The sequence below is a fragment of the Danio rerio genome, chromosome 3 (assembly GCF_049306965.1).
Source record: "Danio rerio strain Tuebingen ecotype United States chromosome 3, GRCz12tu, whole genome shotgun sequence".
Lineage (NCBI taxonomy): Eukaryota > Metazoa > Chordata > Actinopteri > Cypriniformes > Danionidae > Danio > Danio rerio.
In genome coordinates, this window is record NC_133178.1 from 38,697,061 (window position 1) to 38,719,452 (window position 22,392).

The 22,392-nt window shown below is 33.6% G+C and overlaps 1 protein-coding gene across 16 annotated transcripts in view; it reads left to right on the top strand.

The window, feature by feature from the left end:
• cacna1ha (calcium channel, voltage-dependent, T type, alpha 1H subunit a) overlaps positions 1-22,392 on the top strand; it is a 260,158-nt gene that overhangs the window by 56,498 nt on the left and 181,268 nt on the right. For 13 of the 16 annotated variants that reach the window (XR_012401138.1, XR_012401139.1, XM_073944883.1 and 10 more), the window contains exons 1-2: positions 8,419-8,719; positions 13,080-13,414. Coding sequence is in view for 14 of the 16 variants with exons in the window: in XM_073944883.1 (XP_073800984.1) it covers positions 13,104-13,414 (311 nt within the window). In the remaining 2 variants the exon portion in view is untranslated. Of the gene's footprint in view, positions 1-8,418; positions 8,720-13,079; positions 13,415-22,392 lie in introns of those variants that run through there. The other 3 variants (XM_073944890.1, XM_073944887.1, XM_073944884.1) reach the window with 1 other exon arrangement.

Below are 22,392 nucleotides of genomic sequence, written 5' to 3' on the forward strand. Positions count from 1 at the left end.
CAGGTGTGTTTGATATGGGTAGCAACTGAAATCTGCAGGAAGGTGGCTCTCCAGGAACAGGGTTGGCCCCCCCTGACATAGAAGATCATAGTAAATTGAAACCGTGTCAGTTCAGCTTTCAGTGTTTAAGTTCAGTTCAGTTTAGCTCAGTTCAGTGTGATTAATAACCACTACTAAGTCCAAACACTGAAGAGTTAACCGTGATTTTAACCGTGTAAGACAATGGCGGCAGTGGAGAGGAAAAAACTTCTCCAATTGGTGAAAGTGAAGAATTAAAAAAACTCGAGAGAAACCAGGTTCATTTGGGCATGACCATTTGTCCTAAGGCCAAACATCTTGTGCAGAGCTGCAGTCTATGCGCCGGAGGCTGGAGAATCCTGGACCTCAGTGAAGACTCGTCTGTCCCTGGAGCATCACAGCTATCTGTCTCATGCTCTCCACTCCTCCGTTACCACCATATCAGCTGCTCAGGATACCGTCTGGTCCAGGATTATGGAAACCTTGGGATCATCTCATCGCTGGTCTTGGATTGAATAAGGTGCGCTGCATAGTCTGAGCGCCACGGGATGAGTATCCCCAGGTGAAAAAAGAGAAGAAAGAGAATAATTAGCATAGCTGCTGTTATATAAACGAGATGCACAAACCTACGTGGAGCACATTCATGTATCATACCGTTTAGTGATGCACTGTTTGTATGCTTTATTAAAAAGATAGGTCTTTAATCTAGTTTTGAACTGAGAGAGTGTGTCTGAGCCTCGGACATTATCAGGAAGGCTGTTCCAGAGTTTAGGATCCATAAATGAGAAGGGTCGACCTCCTTTACTCGACTTTGCTATTCTAGGTACCACCAGAAGCCCTAAGTTTTGAGATCTTAAAGAGCAGGTTGGATTGTAGCAAGACAGAAGATTGGTTAGATAAACAGAAGCTAGATTATTTAAAGCTTTGTAGGTAAGAAGCAATATTTTAAAATCAATATGAAACTTAAAAGGCAGGCAGTGTAAGGATGATTAAATTGAGGGAAATTATCATATTTTGTAGACATGGTAAGAACTCTGGTTGCTGCATTTTGTACTACCTAAAGTTTGTTAATAGAGGATATAAGAGATTTCTATCTCTTTGCTAAAAGTCTGTTCACTTAAAACTTGAATGCTTTGAAACATTCATGAAAAGAGAAAAAACATTACATTAATTAAGCAGTTTAATCCAAAGCTGAACATTTGGCACTTCAAAGTGGACTTCACTTTCCGCCATCTTAAGAATCTGTCTTGCAAGGATCAAACCTGTTCAGTACAAATTTGATGTTTAATTCCAGAATGGCAACTTATTTAGTAATAATAAGACTTATCTAGAATTTTGTCATGGAATGTTATTTATTCATTCATTCATTCATTTTCCTTTGCGGTAGTCTCTATTTTTAGAGGTTTTTAATGTAGTTCACCCAATTCACCTATAGATCATTTTAATGTGGTCATGTCATTGGTCCATAAACATTTTCAAACTATTTCATAACTGTAACAAGAGGCAATTCAATCATAACTGAATATTAAAACAGCTATCATAACATTATTTATTAATATGTGGCTCTTGTTGGATTCTCGGAAGCTCTAGAATTATGGTTAATTATTAATTATTATTATTATTAAAATTAAAAATGTAAAATAGAAAATACATTGGGGTGATTGTTTTTGTTTACATCCCTTGTCTGCATGTGTTTGGACTGTGAGTAAACTGGAGCATCTGGAAGAAACCTACGCAAACACAGAGAGAACATGCAAAACAATTCACAGAAATGTCAACTGACCCAGTCCGCACTCTAACCAATGACCTTTTTGCTGTGAGGCAAATGCTAAACACTGAGCCAACGTGCTATCGAAACTAGGATGTATAAATCATAATTTAACAATTAAATAATACATTTATTCAAGACTGTAATCAATCTGGAAAACATAACCAAATAGCCAATCTATTTAGATCTGTAAAATGTTATGCTGTACTATAGCAGTTTGGGAAATAAATGGATAGATTTTCAAGAGGTACTGCAGTGCATTATGGATATTTTCTCGCGGGTAAATGTAGATTTGCTTGAATTGTTGCGGTGCACATTGTGGGATTGAGTGAGTGCGCTAGGTAACATGCACTATTGTTTCAGACACCTTTACAAACAGCTGTCCCCTCACAAAGTGCTTTATTTATGGGCCTTGCTTGTTTATTTGAGAGAACATTAAATCAAATTTCATGAAGCTCAAGCAATGGTTGGCACAAAAGAACCAATAGGGTTCATATTTGCACGTTACACCAGCACATTTGAACCAGTGAAGTTTGTTTACATGTGATAAGCGGGTATGTTTAAGGTGGTCAGTAAATTTCCTTCTGTTATGATCTTGTCTGCGTCAAAGATGTAACATAAAAAACACTGGATAAATAAAATCACTTTTGAGAACCCTTTGGAGTCGGGTCAGTTTATTTGTCTTTTTAAACACTCAAAATGTAAAGCCAAATACCCCTAAAAAGACCAACAGACAAATAATTACCAAAAATGTATCCCCTGTCTAAACATTTAAATTAACAAAATACACCTAACAAAATAACAACAACAAAAATATATTTAAAAAATATTACAAATTTACTCTAATCTTTCCTGACTTTATATACTACCAGTCAAAGGTTTGGGGTCAGTAGGATTTTTAAATGTTTTAAAATAAGCTTCTCATGCTCACCAAGGATGCATTTATATAATCAAAAATACAGTACAAACTGTAAAATAGTGAAATGTATTGCACTATAAAATAACTGTTCAAAAGTAGTTTATCATTTAATTTAATCATTTATTCCAGTAATTTTAAAGATGAATTTTCAACTTTCAACACACGGATGGATAAACAACAAACAAAGGTCAAAATTTACATGCATACCAAAATGGGAATACACAATCAAAAATAACACTTGAAACTACAACATCAAACACTAAACAACACGCCAACCAACCCGCTCCCTCGCTCCACGCCCATTTTCCTTTTTTTTTTATTTTTATTTTTTTATGGATGCCCTGGGTCACTCCTGCCAATCCCAGGGCACATCGTCTGCGTAATTAGGATAGGGTCTGTGGTGAGAAAAAGAAAGAGAGAGAGATAGTGAGAGACATGCACACACATCTGCGAGAGCAACACTTCAGTTTGCTTCTCTCTGTATCAAGGGTCTCCCCATGCAGTGGAATGAGCTGCCAACCAGAGTTAGGTTTAATTAGTTAGAAAGTAACTAGTTACTTTAATTAAATTACTTATCTGCTGAAAAAGCATAATAAGGGATTACTTTTCATTTTTAGGAAATGCAATTACAGTCATTTAAACATTGTACATATCTTCAAGAATTGTATATAAAGCATTCTGCTTTCAGAGAAGCAGAGTAATGGCTTATAATTCTTACAAAATAGATTTTTCAACTAAAGAAGGTTACATTTATCAGGCAATTGCACATTTACATTGAATGAGAAAATAGCCAATTGCAATATATGCTATACATTTAGAGAAACAGAGAAATATATAGTTGAAGTCAGAATTATTAGCCCCCCCTGTTAATTTTTCTCCATTTTCAGTTTAATGAAGAGAAGATTTTTTCAACATATTTCTAAACACAATAGTTTTAATAACTCATTTCTATTAACTGATTTATTTTATCTTTGCCATGATGACAGTAAATAATTGACTAGATATTTCTATACAGCTTAAAGTGACATTTAAACGCTTAACTGGGTTATTTAGGTTAACTAGGCAGGTTAGGGTAATTAGGCAAATTATTGTATAACAGTGGTTTGTTTTGTAGACTATCTAAAAAATATATAGCCTAAAAGGGCTAATAATTTTGACCTTAAAATGATTAAAAAAAAAAAAAAAACTGCTTTCATTCCATCTGAAATAAAACAAATAAGACTTTCTCCAGAAGAAAAAATATTATCAGACATACTGTGAACATTTCCTTGCTCTATTAAACATCATTTGGGAAATATTTAAAAAAAGAAAAACTAATTCAGAGGGGAATTAATATTTCTGACTTCAACTGTATATTCCTGTTCATATATTTAGCGTATTAATTCAATTTTTTTCCAACTTTCAACTATAGAAGATTACATTTATCACATGTTTATGAAAACAATGAACTGAGAAAGAAATGAATGACAATATATGGTACAGTGCTCAGCATATATAAGTACACTCCTCACAAATTTCTCTTTTAAATATATATTTTTAATAGAAAGCTATACAATATTATGTCTGTGTATATACATTAGATTAGTCAGCACTGAAGACAAATCCGGAGCTTATCTAACAAAATAACTTGGGATAACAGTCCAAAAACTAGTACACCCAAATTTATGTTAGGGAATTATATTAAATACAAAAAAAAAAAAAAAAAAAAAAAAAAAAAAACGGAAAAATCAAGAGAAACAAAAAAAAGGAAAAATATAATCAAAATTTTGTATGTTGCAATTTATTTTTGCAATATTTTGCTCAATTCAATTTAATTGTATTACCTTTTAATTGTATTACTTTTCAAAACACACATAGTTTAATAAATCTGTTTTGTTTAAATGCACTAAAATACATTGCCTATATTCACTGAGAAATGAAGAAAAATATTCATATTCATAATGGGTTTTGTATGAAATGTGGTATCAATATTTTTAAAATAATAATTATTTTTTAATAAACCTAAAAGACACAGTCTGACTCAAGTTTGAAGGATTGAAGAGTTTAATTTTTAGCCTATGTATTGAAATTCAGGGATTTCAAATAGTAATGTGTCGACTCATTAAATTGTTTATTGAGCCATTATTTATTATTCTGAGACAGAATAATTGGAGAAGTAATTTAAATACAACTACCTTATTTGCATTCTAAAAATGAGAAAAGTCTAATCAGTTTGGAGCAGCATTTGGGTAAGCAAACGATCATTCATTTTGGGGTTTTCTAAAACTTAAAGTTGACAAAGGAGGCCGTTGTACCAAGCAGATTAGGGCACCGGAACCTGTTGCATAATAAGAAGTTGAAGCCCATTGGATTACTCCTTTCCATCCTATCAGTAGCTTTAATTAAAGATCTGCCGTCTTGTAAGGATGAGTTAATTCTGCCTTTCCATATTTATAAGCCCAGAAGCAGAAAGTGCTGGCCCTGTCCAGATGGCTCCTCGGCCACTGGGATAATGACATGCATAGCTTGAAGAAATGAAACGAGAGGGTTAAAGCAGCTTTACAGATTGGAATGGACAGCTGCTGTTCAGAAGACACCAGCGATGTGACACATTTCACTGCCTGACCGAGTCGAGCATGACCTGGCAGAACTTTGAGATAAGAGCAATATTTGAGTTCCTCCTGAATGAGCGCATAATATGAGATAGAAGGAAGAACGTTTCATCCAATCACTGAATGGTCTGAAAGATCCATATTACACAAAATGTCAAAAGAGACTAACAGGAAGAGAAAATATTGAATCCTTAAAATTCTGCAATCGTTGCGAATGACTTGGTGTGGTAAAAGGGATGGAGTGAAGGAGCTAATGGAGGCAAGGCGGGATTAACCACCCAGGGGATGATTGACAGGTCGATGGTGCTGCTTGCATTCCCCCGTCTGTGAACTCACAGATATTGGAGTGGCTTTAGTTGACGCAGCACAACTGTTGGATGATCACCAAACTGTGAAAACCCCTTGGCCTCAACAATCATCAAATCCATTTCAGTGTAATTTAAGACCCACACCTGTTTCCAGACTGTCGATAGCGCTTTGGTCTTTATCTTCCTCAATTAAAGAAGGGATGGTGTAGAGATTGACACAGTTAGCGAGTCATACATGGCTGTGTGTGTGTGTGTGTGTGTGTGTGTGTGTGTGTGTGTGTGTGTGTGTGTGTGTGTGTGTGTGTGTGTGTGTGTGTGTGGTTATGTACAGTTGAAGTCAGAAATACTAGCCCCCCTTTGTTTTTTTTTCTCTTTTAAATATTTCCCAAATGATGTTTAACAGAGCAAGGAAATTTTCACAGTATGTCTGATAATATTTTTTCTTCTGGAGAAAATCCTATTTGTTTTATTTTGGCTAGAATTAAAGCAGTTATTTATTTTTTAAAAACATTTAAAGGTCTAAATTTTTAGCCCTTTTAAGTTATATTGTTTTTCAATAGTCTACAGAACAAACCATCTATATAAATAAATAAAAAAACCACGTTGAAATACTCTCATTTAGACCATTTATTTAGGAAAATATCAACTGGTCAAAATATAGAAAACATAAAAATTACTTTTTACTCAAACTACAAAATGAATTACCTAAAAAAAGAGAATGCCCTTTAATAAATATAGGACTACACCTGTTTTTTTTATAATGCATTATACCTTTTGCTTTGATCAAATATAATTAAATGAAGTATAAATATTTTAATTTAGCAAATTTCTCAAATAGCATTCTCGTGTTTACAACATATGAGCAACGTCATCAAATACAAACACACACACACACACACACACACACACACACACACACACACACACACACACACACACATATATATATATATATATATATATATATATATATATATATATATATATATATATATATATATATATATATATATATATATATATATATATATATATATATATATAATGTATGTATGTATGTATGTATGTATATATATATATATATATATATATATATATATATATATATATATATATATATATATATATATATATATATAATAAAAACCTAAATCTTTTGAACAGCACATAAAAACAGTGCTTATGCTTCATTTGTCTGTGTTGTTAATATATTGTACAGTATAGCTGCAGTAGCTGGATTCATGCGATGTTCATTAAAAGCATTACAAATTATGTTTTGCTGTACTCATTTACAAGATAACTTGAGCGTGGAAGTAAAGCATGTATACTCACCCACTGCCTCTCAATAATGCATTCAGTCCATATATATTTCACTGCTGTTGTATAGCACATGTGCAATCTAAATCCAGGAAAACCCCAGTGCTGCTATCAGTGAGGACCACATGCTTACCTCAAGCTTAAGAGGTCATTCTCCCAGAAGCTGCGTATTGATTATCTCTGGGAAATAATTGATCTATTGAGGGAGATTTTCTTCTAAATGACAGTTCATTTGCTGAGAGTCAAGATACCATGGAAACAGATACTGTACGCTGTAAAATGCTTTTCTCAAGGATTTATTTTTGAGCATGTATCGGGGCCACAGAATGTCTAACCCTTTTTGAGGCATTATTGATTTATGCTGAAACAATGGCTTATTATACAGAACCACAGGATTATTAATGACACCATGCAGAAACATGTGAAGCTATCATTTTTAAATGTAAAAGCAATTTTGAGTGCATATTTTGAGCAATGTTTGAACAGCTTAGTCAGCTTAAAAACTGTAAATCCTCATCCAGTTCAAATCAACGATGAAATGCTAAAATTAATATATTCACTTTTTTTTTTTTTTGTAAAAGTGCTAATTTTCTGATTTTTATATGGGACAAAGTGCAAAAAAACACATGCTTGATTGTGGGATAATAGCAGAATAGTATGATCATATACTTTATGCAGGATGCTTTTAATATTTTACAGCTAGGCTTTACATAAATAAAAATCATTCATAATATTTTAAGTATAGGTAATATAAATATAGGCAATTTATTGTTCCATCTTTCACCTGGTTCAAATTCATTAAGGTTCATTATTTTTATTTTTAATAGTTTATTTATATATATATATATATATATATATATATATATATATATATATATATATATATATATATATATATATATATATATATATATATATATATATATATATATATATTTAATTGACCAGACAGAAATGACAATTCACATGTTTTATAGAATTTTTACTATGATATATATTCAATATATGGATCAGCTGAATATCAGTTTCAGACCATCTTGCTGTATCAGTTCATTCAAATATTGGCATTTAAATATAATGGCGCATTTGTCAATAAATAGATGAATACAAAGAACAAATGAATAATTATGCAAAATTGATAATAAAAAAATATTATTTTTGTATCTTACCTGTCAAGTAGCCTTACATTGACAAAGAAAACATAGATGAGTAGCCTATATTTTAAACGTTAAACAGGTTCATACGAATACATTTGTTTTTTTTTTAATATTATGTAATATGTTCAATATCCGTCGTCCGTTTTTTTTCTTTCAGCGTATATGCAGTAAACCGTGTAGCTATTATAATTAAGTTCCATAAGCATATTTTCAGCATGTCTAAAGATACTTGGTCCTAAAAGGAATAATAAACGGGCGTCAGGTGTGAAGTAATGCGGGTAAAGCCAAAGGAAGCGTCATGCGCGCGCTCGCGCTCTGCTCACTAGAAGTTTGGCGTGTCACATCAAGGGAGAATCCAGACCAACATAGATGCACCAAACCCTTTCGCAGTTTTTCCTTTGGATAATGGCTTTTCTTGCTTTACATCTGAGACACTCTGGCATGTTTTGGGATAAATCGCCCATGGTTTGTTAATTTTAAAGAAAACTGAAAGACTTACGCATCGTTCAGTGGCAGAAACTGCATTTGAAAGAGACAAATGGATCATAGCGAGTCTCAGTCTCTTACCAGAACGGATTTTTCTGCGGTACACTGAAAGTAAAGGAGATGCTTATGGGAACCTCTGATTCCTTATCTATAAGGTAACTTGTTTGTTTTGTTTTGTAAGTTGCGTTTAACATCGATTTCTGTCACAGCATGCTTTTGTGTGGGGAAATTAGGACGGTTGGGAAGAAGTAACGTTACTGTAGAAAGATTGGAGATTTTCGTAACAGCATTATTTTCTTCGGCAGCTGTTGGCAGCTTTTTGTCTTTGATATATCTTTTTATATTAATTAAAACATTTACAATGCAAAATATAAAACTGGTATATATTAGTGATCCGTTTGTTTTTGTTTATGTTCAAAAGAAATCTCGGGCAAAGCTTGATCTTGTTTGTTTGGTGCATCTGACGAGCGCTTTTCTCTTTACTGTGACAATCATAAGACCGTGACAATCAGCTCTCCTTCATTTAATGCTCACATCCTATGGCAAGCCGTTTTAACATTCAATAGTTGAATTTAGCTACAGTTAGGGCTTTTTAGGGGTACAAGCACCGCAGATTTTCCAATTATTATTATTATTATTATTATTATTATTATTATTATTATTATTATTATTATTATTATTATTATTATTATTATTATTTCCTATAAGTGTATGGCAAGTCCTAGCAAATTGGTAAGCATGGTCTCACCCACCACTCAGGTGTACAAACACACCTCAATCCGACGATAGGTGGCACTTTACTAGGTACTTTCACTTTTTTTTTTTTGCTCCACAACCAAACAAGTTTCTTTAAAATTTCTTTTGTCTTAAAATGTGCTGAGTCAAGCTTAGAAAATCTTGGATTTTCTTTGTCATGCATAAATCTATTCCGCCATTTTCGGGATTTTGATAAATCCACTTTTTGCTATATGTGTGAAAATTTATAGCATTTTTAATAAATAATAATAACATTTTTTATTTTATTATGTTTTATACACTAAATGGTTTTGTGATTATTTCTTTATCACTTACAATGTGTCCTTTTGTCCATTCTTTACTGATAAATTGTGAGTTTGAAACAAAGCAGTTCCAGCCAGTTGGCTGCTCTGAGAGTGGTTGTCATAGTGAGGTGCTGTTTACTCAAGAGTTCCTAATATTGGGTTGTTGCAGATCAGATATGGTTGTCGCCGGAAATTAATGACAATTATTTATATTATTTATAAAGTTTTCCATTTATTGTATTTTATTAACGCTTACCCCTAGCCCAACTCTAAACCCAACTATAACAGTAATGTAAAACAGTAGTTGTACCGAGTGTTATATATGTTGTTTGTTAAATTACCCGATAAATTATATTTTAATGTCTACCCCTACCCCAACATCATAACCAACCATCACAGTACTGTAAAATATTCATTATTGTTATACAGTCACAAAAATGATGCTATATTGACGTCCGCATCCACAGCTGTATTCTATCTAGACTTTACCCTAATATTGCTCGTACTTTTTGCTTCTGCAGAGCAGGTATGAGTTCACATCAGTGCAAAAAAAGTTATTATCCATGTAAAAAAAAAAAAAATAGATGCACAAACATTTAAACGTGTGTGTTTGTTGTCAAAAAGCTCTTAAATATGCCCATATGTGTTTTTTTTATATATATTCACCAGGTAGGGAGGTTGTTGGTTTGTTATTTCAGCCAGTGAGTTTAGGGAGGTGTATGTATTGATGGAGATATAATGATAGCTTTTTCTATTATTGACAATCCAAATGATACATGATGAAATGTGTTTTATTAAGTGATTTAAAGAGTTAAATTATTTTAAATAGTTGCAAGATAATAGCTGTAATAGTTATATAACATGTCATAGTAATTTTATATAATAGGAACATTACAGAAATTATCAGCATTTTTGCAATTTTCATCAGCAGCTTTGTACACTTTTCTTTCTCTTTTGCTAATGTAGAAACATTTTAAGTGCATCTAGATTAATGATATCGTTTGTTTGTTTTTATTTATGCAAATAAATAAATATAAGAAATTGTGACAACGCTGTATTTTTTTTGTTTGGTGCATCTGACAAGTATATTTCAGCTCACTGCATGTGCAATACTTGACAATCAGCTATCCTTCAATAATGATCACATCATATGGCAAGCCATTTTAATATTCAATAATTAAGTCTACAACTAATATTGATGCTTTTTTAATATTTTAAATAGTTAGTTTAAGACTGTATTACTCACAAGTTTTACAAATTCACAATCTTTTTTTTTTTTTTTACAAAAGTTTATATTTGAATATTATGATAATATTGTATAATGAATTCAAGCATTAAATGATGAGTAATCAATATTATATAACATTACCAGTGGTAAACATTAATATAAACTAAAGGTAGTAAATTTAAGTTGCTCAATTAATTAATATTATGATTAAAATTATTAATATTATTTAATTAATTAGTTAATTTAAAGAGAAATATGAGCAAAATTAATTTTTGCCAGGGTGACACAGTGGCTCAGTGGTTAGCACTGTTGCCTCACAGCAAGAAGATCGCTGGTTTATGATCATGGTGCATGATCTCCCCGTGTTTGCATGGGTTTCCACCAGGTGCTCCGGTTTTCCCCATAGTCCAAAAAAAATGCGCTATAAGTGAATTGAATAATCTAATTTGGCCGTAGTGTATGTGTGTGAATGTTAGCATATGGGTGTTTCCACTGGGCAACCCCTGATAAATAAAAAGACTAAACCGAAGGACAATGAATGAATAAATTGTGCCCAGAATAGACAAAATATTGGCTACATTATTTAGTTCATTATATATACTTTTCATAGTTAAAATACTGGGAGAAATCAGGTAGCAAATTAGCCACTTGATGATTTTTTTTTGTTTTGTTTTTCAAGCCTTTGCATTCACACAGCGGGTTTTTCTCCCAGAGACAAATGCAAATACTGAACTATAGGAGTAAAATAGTGTTGCTTGCATCCGAAGGTGCTACATATGCAGAAAAAAAGTTATGTTTACATACATCTTTGCGATGGTCATGGGCAATTTTGCAAATACATGAAAAATAGTTTTGAACAACTCCAATGAAGAGATGTAGATGACATACTTTCGCATGTTGCGAGACATGTTTGGGTAGTTACTGCTGACAGTCTCTTGGTAATTAAAGACTACTGATGTTGTACCCAAATCTGACTCACATATATATATGGCACATATTGCACTCTCTTTCAAAAGCATGTGCACCACACAGTGGAACGCAGCACAATTAAATTCACAACAGTTTATCATTTCCATTTTATCATTTTTTTTTCTACAGTTAAAAAGAACATAGGAGCATTGTCTGATTAATAAGCAGCAAAAAATATGTCTGGAAAAAAAGACTCAAAAGCTTTTATAGTCATTAACTAATATTATTGGCATTAGAATGTCCTGATTGGCCTGAAATAGATGTCATCTGTCAGTGCGTTCTGAACTTGTACATGCTTTCTTCAGTATTTACACATAGAAGAATTCCAGCCATTTACTGGCAATGTTATAACATCTCATTCTGGAAAATTAAAGTAATACATTTTATAATGTTTTAAAAAAGGGCATTCTTTACTGCAATTTACTGGTAATTTTCTGTATAAATCTGTTTATCTTGGTCAAAACAAGGGTAAACTCAGGCTCTCAGTGAAAATCTAATAGTCGACCAAAGAATAGGTCAAAACCAGACTAGACGTCAAATAGACCGATTAGATAGACTTTATACGAGTAGTCATTCATTTCTGTCAATTTGATGATTAGTCTAGTTTTGGCCTATTCTTAGACGCCTATTAGATTTTCACTTACAGCTCAAATTTAGCCTTGTTTTAGCCAAGATGTCTATTTTTAGATGTCTATTAGATAACAAAATAACAAAAATGCTTTTATAACAAAAATGCTTGCTGAAATGACCCTATTAAATGTCCCATGAAGTGGCTTGAAATGTGCATTTTTATTTAATGTTTGATGTAATCTCAACCGAAACATGAAGAGAGGCTGGGACATAGTGAAGTCCCTCCTCTTTAAAAAAAAACAGCCCAAGATGAGCTCAAGCACATCAAATGTAATGGTTAAATACTAGAGAGCTTTTGATTGGTCAAGATTTGAGGAGAAACTGAATGTAATGAAGTGATGAGAAAAAAAAAAACACATTTATTTATTTAATGGAAGTGACAAACTGCCAGCTTTGTATATTTATATCAGGTTTATATCTTTTAAATACAAATTTTGTCACTGTTTTGGATTGCACTAGCTTATAAATATCCTTAAAAATGAACAATACTGATACTAACATCTAAAAAAACCTTTAATTTAATGTCATGGATAGACCTTAATGAGTGTAGTTAGAAATATACAGGAAAAAGTATAGACAGAAATAAAAGTTGATTCAGCCTGCCACACAGTCAGTGCTAATTTGACATATTTGTTATTTTAATTGCAGGATACCATTGTCAGACGCTTTATCATGACTGATGGCGAGGGGAAAGAACACTTTCAGTACTTGGAGAGAGAAGAGGTAAGAATTCCCATTTCAGCCTTGTACCAGGCGCCCGGTCCCACTGAAGAGACTGGCGATGAAGAGGAAAAAAGCAGCACATGGATCCCCGTCCATGAGAGCTCTCAGGCACGGGGGTCCGGGGCCCGGGACCCTACCCCAGATTTGGTTTCCAATGAAGAAGAACAGCCCCTCTACCCGTTGCTTGCACCTGTGGTGTTTTTCTGTATCAAACAGACCACTCGTCCACGGAGCTGGTGTCTCAAGATGGTTTGCAACCCATATCCTTTTCATACGAGACTACCATTTAGGAGTGTGTGGTTTTTAATTATCTTGACGATCCAGGCATTAATCATACACAATAATGGACTAGTTCCTATTTTGTTTTTCTTGGACCTGACAGGACTTCAGTAACAATTAAGATCTGTAGGTGTATGCTGAATGGCTGGCTGGTTGCTGCGGCAGCTTGCAGCTTTCTGCCTGTATTTTGACAGGAAACTTCAATACACAAGAGCTGATCTCGTTCTCCCACCGGTGTAAGCTTCCCGAAGATGCGTCCTTTTTGGCAGTGTTGCAATTAAGAGCACTATTTTATAAATAGCTTCATTATCTGTAGGGGCGGCTCAAGCTCTCTGCTGAGTCTCTTCAGAAATTATGCACAAAATGCAGCATTGCACTTTGTAGATGTTACTTTATGATCTAGATAGATGAACTACAGTGTTTACAATGTCTAGTTTGCAGTGATAGTGCTGGCCTTATTTATGCGCTGCAGTTTCCTCCATTTTGTGGCTTGCTTTTTGTAGCTATAAAACAAATTACTTTTGGGCTGTAATCGTTTTCATATTAAATTTATGATGGCCGCATTGTGGTTTGAAGTGCATTATGTGTTTTATCACTTTTTGACTGACAGCTTTAAAGAGAGCAATTAGACCTATGATTAGTGTATATGCACTTAATGGATTTGTTATTATGTGGTCCTGCATGGATACAGAAAGCACTTTATGGGATATTTGGAGGATGTGGAAAGCCTCACTGCAATTTGTATGTTTTCCTTGTACGTTTTGTTGGCTACTTTAATGCTTTTTTCCATTAAAATCTTCTTTATGCAGGTTGTTTATATATTTCACGCTGGGGCTCTTTGCATATAATGCATATAAATGGCAGCTTGTGTTGCTCAGATGTCACTTGGATTATTATAATCACCATTAGGATCTATGCGCAAAGCATGCACTTCATTGTGCAACATTAGAGAAGTGGCAAAATGCATTATTCTGCTGATTATTTTAACCAAATGTAGTGAACAACCGAAATTGAAATGGTGAGTGCATCAGTCATTTGTTGCCCATCAAAGCATGTATTCATAATTTTGGGTCATTTGTAGTCTTCTGTCTTTCTATCTCTCATCTCTGCATGCTAACTAAATATTGATTTGATCTGTCCTTGTTTTTGGGTCAGTTGGATATCTCCAGTGTTTCAACTGTATGTACGAAGGCTGTAAATGAGCATGCTTCCTAAATGAAGTATGTATCATCTTTATTTTGATTAGTCATATTGAGTGAGTGAGTTTCCCGCCCTCAGGCACGTGTTGCGAGGCCATAACACTTATTTTATGAGGTGATGATTAATCAGTATTCTGACATATTGTAGATATCATGTCAACTGAGACTATGTTTGTGTTGTTGTGTAGAAATCATTGCCAACTCTTCTCCAAAATAGTCATTTGGAATTTTGCATTAATGCTACATTATTTCATGTTGTGTGTACTTTTGAGAATGCCACATTTTCCACTTACCTTTGTAAGAATATTATCTTTGCATTGGCTTTATATCACCTTATTTTGATGGTTCCTTTTGCATATATTTTGTTGATTTTAAGTAGTCCCACATGGAATCTGCGCCCGCAGAAATCCGCCAATTTCCACAGATTGTTAGCTCACCATAGAGTCTATTTATTTACTTGTGTAAATGTGTGTAAATTTGTATTTATTGAGTTTTTAAAAATTAATTTCACTAATATTATTGACTGATATAAAATGTTTATATGATTTATTTACAACACAGCTTGTAAAGTAATATTTTTTTGCCTTTTTTAGTAGTTATATTATAAGAGAGACTACAATATTGTTTGCCAGATAAATGGATCTAATTGATTTGCATTGTAAACATGAAGTAAAAGTTAATAAGGTATTATTTTTATTGCACATATTAGGTTTTTAGTTATGATCAGGGTCAGATGGAATCTGTGGACGTTTTTTGCTATTTCTGCAGAGAATTTTGGTAAAAATCTGTGGATTTCTGCGGAATTATTTTAGGAGTATTCAGCAGAGTATCATAACTAAAACCTTAATATATATAAAAAAGTAATAAATTACTGAATAAAAACTGAATAAATTCAGATTTACACATTTACTCAAGTAAATAAACAGAATTAATGATGGGCTAAAAATCGGCAGAAATCTGCGGAATTCTGCAGAAAATCTGCGGAATTCTGCGAGCGCAGATTCCGTGTGGGCCTAGTTATGATACTCCCAAGATCATTCTATTTTTTTTTTTTTTTTACAAAATCCTGTGCAGAAATAGCAAAAAATGTCAGCTGAATCTGTCTGGCCCTAAATATATTTTACGCTGCAACCACATGTCAACTAATTCTCATTAGAGTATGAGCAAACTGTCTGTTTAATATCTGCTGACACTGCTCCACCAACAGACATTCAACTGACTATAAGAAACATCGCAGGTACATATCAATTTACACCAGTTGTTCTCAATTCTGGTCCTCGGGGGCCCCCTGCCCTGCACATTCTGTATGTTTTCCATACTTAACACACATGATTCAGATCATCAACTCATTAACAGAGAGATCCATGACCTAATCCTATTGTGTCAAATAAGAGAGTCTTACCAAATGTGTCAACCTGATCTCACTGAGAAGGATATTAACATCTGTGTTGATCCTGGAACAATATTTAATCAGGCAATTAGAATTAAGGCATAGGTTTAATGTTTATCTTAAGTTTAGCCAGTTAGGTTTATCCACTTCTAAATGATTGTTATCTAACTATTATTCTCCTCTGATTTTGGGAATATTTACAGGTATGGTTGGGTTTAGGTATTATGTTTATGTAGGGAATAGGTATTGGTTATATTTTGGAACAAAAATTATATTCCAGGATCAACATAGTTGTTAATCCAGGATTGCATTGTACCTGGCAAAATCATGACATGCTACAAAATGTGCAAGTTGGGGAGGCCTGAGGACCAGAATTAAGAACCACTGATTTACACTAACCCTAACCTAAAAGTCTACTTATACTGTCAGAAGTATTTGCTGGCATGTGGTTACAATGTATTCTATAATCAACAAAAATATGTAATAGGAACCATCAAAATAAAGTGATACCTGCTTTTTTCATAATTGTAAAATGTCAAAAATTGGTCTGACAAGATCATAATATTTCTTCTAAAACAGATTTGTAATTTGGCTAGAAGATGCAGTGTAGAAATGACAAATTCTTTAGTGTATTTAGCAATAGATTGCCGCGCTCATGTCATAAGTATCTTGTTGACATGTACACCTGGACCACAATGAAAATGTCAGTTTCATGAAAGCAGGCTTGATGCATATCTTGACCTTACCTGTCAGGTAGTGACTATCTTAAAGGAGTAGTTTACTCAAAATCATACCGTTTCAGACTGTCTATATGACATGTCTTTCCATACAGTGAAAGTCAGTGGGGTCCAAACAATGTGATATTTGACCGACCTTTATTGTTTTTCAGAATATACTCTGTTGTGTTGCACACAAGACAGACATCAATGCAAGTTTGGAATGATGTGAGGGTGTGTAAATAATATGCAAATAGCCCCCTGCTTTGGTACACACTAGTGTATTTAAATGTGCTTCAAAATATATATGTTGATAAAAAAATAACCGACATCAACAGAGAACTGTCAGAAGAATTGTTCACCTAAAGAACAAGAATGTGCGCTAGCAAAATAAACAATGTACATTTTGATTTCACACAATCTTTAAGATGTGCTGTGATTGTAAATGGAAAAGATTGGAACTATAGTTATTTCATGAGCTTTGTTTTGGATTTTAAATATTCATGTTTCATACTCGGTGAAAAAGAAACACAAAAGATGGCTGCCGATTTAATTTCCTCTATAATCAGGAAATGTTTTCTTTTACTCCAGCATAAAACAAGCTGGTGTTGCTGCAGGTTCTATCTTTCTCTACATCTTTTCACCATTAAAAGGAAGCTTGTGTTTATGCTGTGGATCGCTCGGTTTGACGGTGAAGCTCAGCATTGTGGGATAGGTCATGGGTTGTGCATCACAGAGAAACAAAGAAAGTCTGTGCTGGCAGAGAAAGGGTGAGAGACGGAAAAAAACAAACAAAGAGAGAGTGAGATTGCATGTTCTTGTTTTTGAAACCCCACTCAGGGCACACGGCAGACAGGAACAAGTGCACTTATAGCTTCAAGTCATAAACCTACGATACCTTCTGATTCAGGACGGTCATGTTGCATCTGCATTGTGTTTAAAGGATGAAATGAAAGCGGACGTTTGGAGATGCAATCCTGTGTCGGTTGAAGGCAGCCGATGCTGATGGGAATCGTTGCTTGCGTAACCTCTAGTCTTTGAATGTAGCTATATAGGAGAAGAAACTGAATGATTTATAGATCTTGGGCATATGGAGCAGAGGAGTCAGTCACAGCCAAAGCATGCTGATTAGGCGAGCGTTTGAGGATTAATATCAGTTCAGCTGGATTTCTGTATATCCTTAGGCCTGCAGCTCGCAGAGTGTTTAGAGCAATGGCGTGGAACTAACAAGGCCTGTACAAATCTGCTGTCGCCGTCTTCGTGCAGTTTTATGACTTCAAATGTACAGAAGCGAGGCCTTTAAAGGACATCCTGTGCACATGACGCAACATTTATGAACAGTTTCAGGTCTGCAGCACACGCATGCTTCATGGGTCAGGTCACGACTGTAAACACTAATGCATGTTTAAACTTTCATACTGATCCACAGGGGTGGTAAAAGCTCTGGATGGCGCTTTTATGACACGTGTGTTTGCGTCTAGATAATGATAATCGGTCTCAGGCTTAACAATGACAGAACAACATCTATCCGTGCCAAAGCCAACGAGGGGTAACGATCTTGATGTGTAGTTTAGACTCCACTTTTAGATTACAAATGATACAGCAGGTGGCAGCCTGTTCCCCGAAAGCAATTTGGACAGGTTTCATGTGTTGGGGATGGGATGGCTGATTTTGTAGCTTCCGACTGCTGTTAAAATGCTGGAACATCAGTCTCTTGAGTGATTTATTTAAAAACAGAGACATTCAGAGTGTGTGTGAGAAGACATGTATCTTAGCAACAGCTTTCTCTATTGATATGTGTGCAGAATTTGAATCAAAGTATAATACTGAACAGTGCCAGTCAGTGCTAATCATTTCAGACAAAAGCTGATTATTAAAACTGTTGGCTTCAAATCATGTTGATGATGAAAATATAGGGAATATACATATTAAAGATGTTTTGAAAATTTAGCCATCATTTAATCACCCTTTACTTGTTCAAAACAAGTTTCTTTTTTTCTGTTGAACATAAAAGGCGACATTGTGAAGAATGCTGAAACAGCCATTGACTTTCATAGTATTTGCTTACTCTGTTATGAAGGTTAGTGATTAACGGTTTTCAGCTTTCTTCAAATGTTTTTGTTTTTTATTTTGTGATCAACAGAATAAAGAATCCCAAAGATTTGGAAGCACTGGAGGATGATAATATTTGAGTACATTTTCATTTTAGGCGATCTATCCCTTTAACAATGTATTAGCGGTATTTTTAGAATTGAACAATAAAATAAATAAATAATTAAATAAATAAATAACTGCACAAAAATGTAGAAATCATATACTGATATTGAGCTAGATATTTGTACCGATAATTTAAATGATCCATGTCTTGTTTTTTTTCCAGAATTTAACAATAAAAAATAAAAAATTAAAATAATTAGTTAATTAATTAATAAAAAAAATAAAAAATAATAAAAATAAAAATAAATAAATAAATAAATAAATGCACAAAATATATGATATGGAGCTGGATATTTGTTCTGATATCTAAAACGACACATGTCATAGGTTTTTTCACATTTGAACAATAAAATAGTCAATAAATAAATCATTAAATATACAAATAAATAAATAAATGCAAAAAAATGTAAAAATCATTTACTGATATAGAGCTGGATATTTGCACTTATATTTAAAACAATACATGTCATAAGTTTTTTTTTTAAGAATTGAACAATGAAATAGTAAATAAACAAACAAACAAACAAAAAAAAAAAAATAAACAAATAAATAAATAAATAAATAAATAAATAAATAAATAAATGCACAAAAAATGTAGAAATCATATATTGATATGGAGCTGAATATTTGTAATGATTTTTAAAACCATACATGTCATAAGTTTTTTTCAGAATTGAACAATACAATAAATCAATACACAAACAAACAAACAAACAAACAAACAAACAAACAAACAAACAAACAAACAAAGTAACAAACAAACAAACAAACAAACAAACAAACAAATAAATAAATAAATAAATAAATAAATAAATAAATAAATAAAATGCACAAAAAATGTAGAAATCTTTTTACTGATATGGAGCTGGAAATTTTACTGATATTTAAAACGATCCATGTCATATGTCTTTTTATTTCAGATTTGAACAATGATAAATAAATGCTGATAAAAAATGTGCAAAAGATGTAAAACTGTGTACTGCTATGGAGCTGGATATTTGTACTGATATTTAAATGATCCATGTCATATGTTAGCTAGAAGTTTTCTTGTAGAATTGAATGCTGTTGTGACAACGTTACATAAGGTTCACACAATATCCTATACAGTCTCTGAAACTACAGCTTTTATAGTAAGAACAAGTCTTTGCCAAATGATTTTATCAGTAAAGCCTTTAAAATCATAAAAATGTTTAGCGGTAATGCTAACATAACTAGCACCAACTTACCTGCATTTCAGTAAACAAGGGAATATATTTACATGTGTATTTATAACTTTATCTTAGGATTATTAATTTTGTTAACTTTTTTGTTCTATCTTATGATTCAAATTTTTATTGTTTTGTTGTATATTTTTATTGTTGTGCTGTTTCTGCCATTGCTGCTATTTTACCTTGTATTGTTAGTACTTTGAATTGTAGCACTGTAAGTGTAAGAAAAGCACATTACAAATAAAAAATATTATTATTATTTACATTTTTTAAATCGTTTAGGAGATAAGGATAATAAATGTAAATCCACAACAGCAAGAAAATAACAGCAAAAATAATAACAAGGAGCAAATAAGTTGATTGAACTGAATTAGAATCACATACTGTTTATCTCCAGTCTAGCTGCTTTCCAGCAAATAATAATAATGAGAGAAATGTATAAGTTTGATCAGATCTTTCACTTTGAATTTTTCCAATCCTAAGTAAATATTTAAATGTCCATAAAAAAGTATTTTATTATTCCTGAAAGGGGTGGCACGGTGGCTCAGTGGTTAGTACTTTCACCTCACAGCAATAAAGTCGCTGGTTTGAGTCCCGGCTAGGCCAGTAGGCATTTCTGTGTGCAGTTTGCATGTACTCCTTGTGTTTGCGTGGGTTTCCTCTGGGTGCTCTGGTTTCCGCTACAGTCCAAAGACATGCAGTATAATTAAATTGGATGAAATAGCATCTGCTGCATAAAACATGCTGAGCCAAAACAAGCCGAAGGAAAATGAATGAATGAATTCACCTGGGCATGCATTTCATTGTATATTTTAATGTTAAATGTGTGTTTATGTTGAGGATATTTCATATAAGCTTAAAAGTAACACTGTACAATAAGGTGCCATTTTATTGTTCGCTAGAGTATTGACTAAAATTAACAAACAAGTCTATGCAAACTTATCAGCTATGACGTAAATGCATGTATTATGTGTTTTGGCTGTTCAGTTAACATGACAGAGGCGTGTTGGGGCTTCAAACACCAACATTGGAAAGGTTTCAAAATACAAATTTCTAGAAATCGATACCCTGATCATCTCAATGTAAACAACAAAAGCATTTTGACATTTTTGTGGTCTGATTGCCTATTGTTTTAAATTTGCAAAGCGAACACTTTTCCATTATTAGTACATCATTGTTGTGTAAACAAATGATACATACAACATCAAGGTAACAAAGCAGTTCATTTATGGTAGTCCTCTAAAGTCATTCATTCATTTTCTTTTCGGCTTAGTGCCTTTATTCATCAGGGGTCGCCACAGCGAAATGAACTGCCAACTTATCCAGCATGTGTTTTACGCAGCAGATGCCCTTCGAGCCACAACCCATGCACTGGGAAACACCCATTCACTATAGCATTTACACCCACACATACACTACAGCCAATTTAGTTTATTTAATTCACCTATACTGCATGCTTTTGGACTGTGGGGGAAACTGGAGCACCCGGAGGAAACCCACGCCAACACAGGACGAACATGCAAACTTCACACAGAAATGCCAAATGACCCAGCTGGGACTTTAACCTGTCATTTAAAGTCAATTATTTATTTCAACCAAGTAAGTAACATGGCATAATTAATATTAATGAGCCAAGCTTATAGGTTAGAATATGTGACTATTAATATGCATTCCTGTTGACCGTGGAAACTCAGTTGAGTATTTAAAAGCCTATTGAATATTTCATTAGCGTGTTTGTAAGTTAGCTTGCAGCGCTGGGCCAACAGGTCCCACTACAAGACAAAACCCTCTCTACTCAATCAGTCACCAGCAACCAATGTATATCCTACATGTCACAGTCTCCAAGGTGTTGTTGATCTCAGCGGGTTATTGATTTGGTCATGTAAGGTGTGGTGCAATAGACTCGTGTGATTTATTCTCAACAGACGGTTATAAACAAAAGACAGAGAAGCAAAGGGCATAATTGAAAAAAAAAAACTAAGTGGCAATCGATTTTGAAAGCTGCCATGGACGAGTCCCTCTGGCGAACCTCAAATCCACCTGGCTCTGTGAAGTGTTTATATGAGGTGGGAACTGAAAGGATGGTATTTGAGTGGCTGGTGGGAGGTGACTATTTAGGTCGTATTGGACCTCCCTGGAGAGCGACATCCAGCTGGGACCCGCTGCATTTGAGGGAGATGGATGGATTCTAGCCTCATAAGAGAGCCAACAGTGGCATGGAAAAACCCT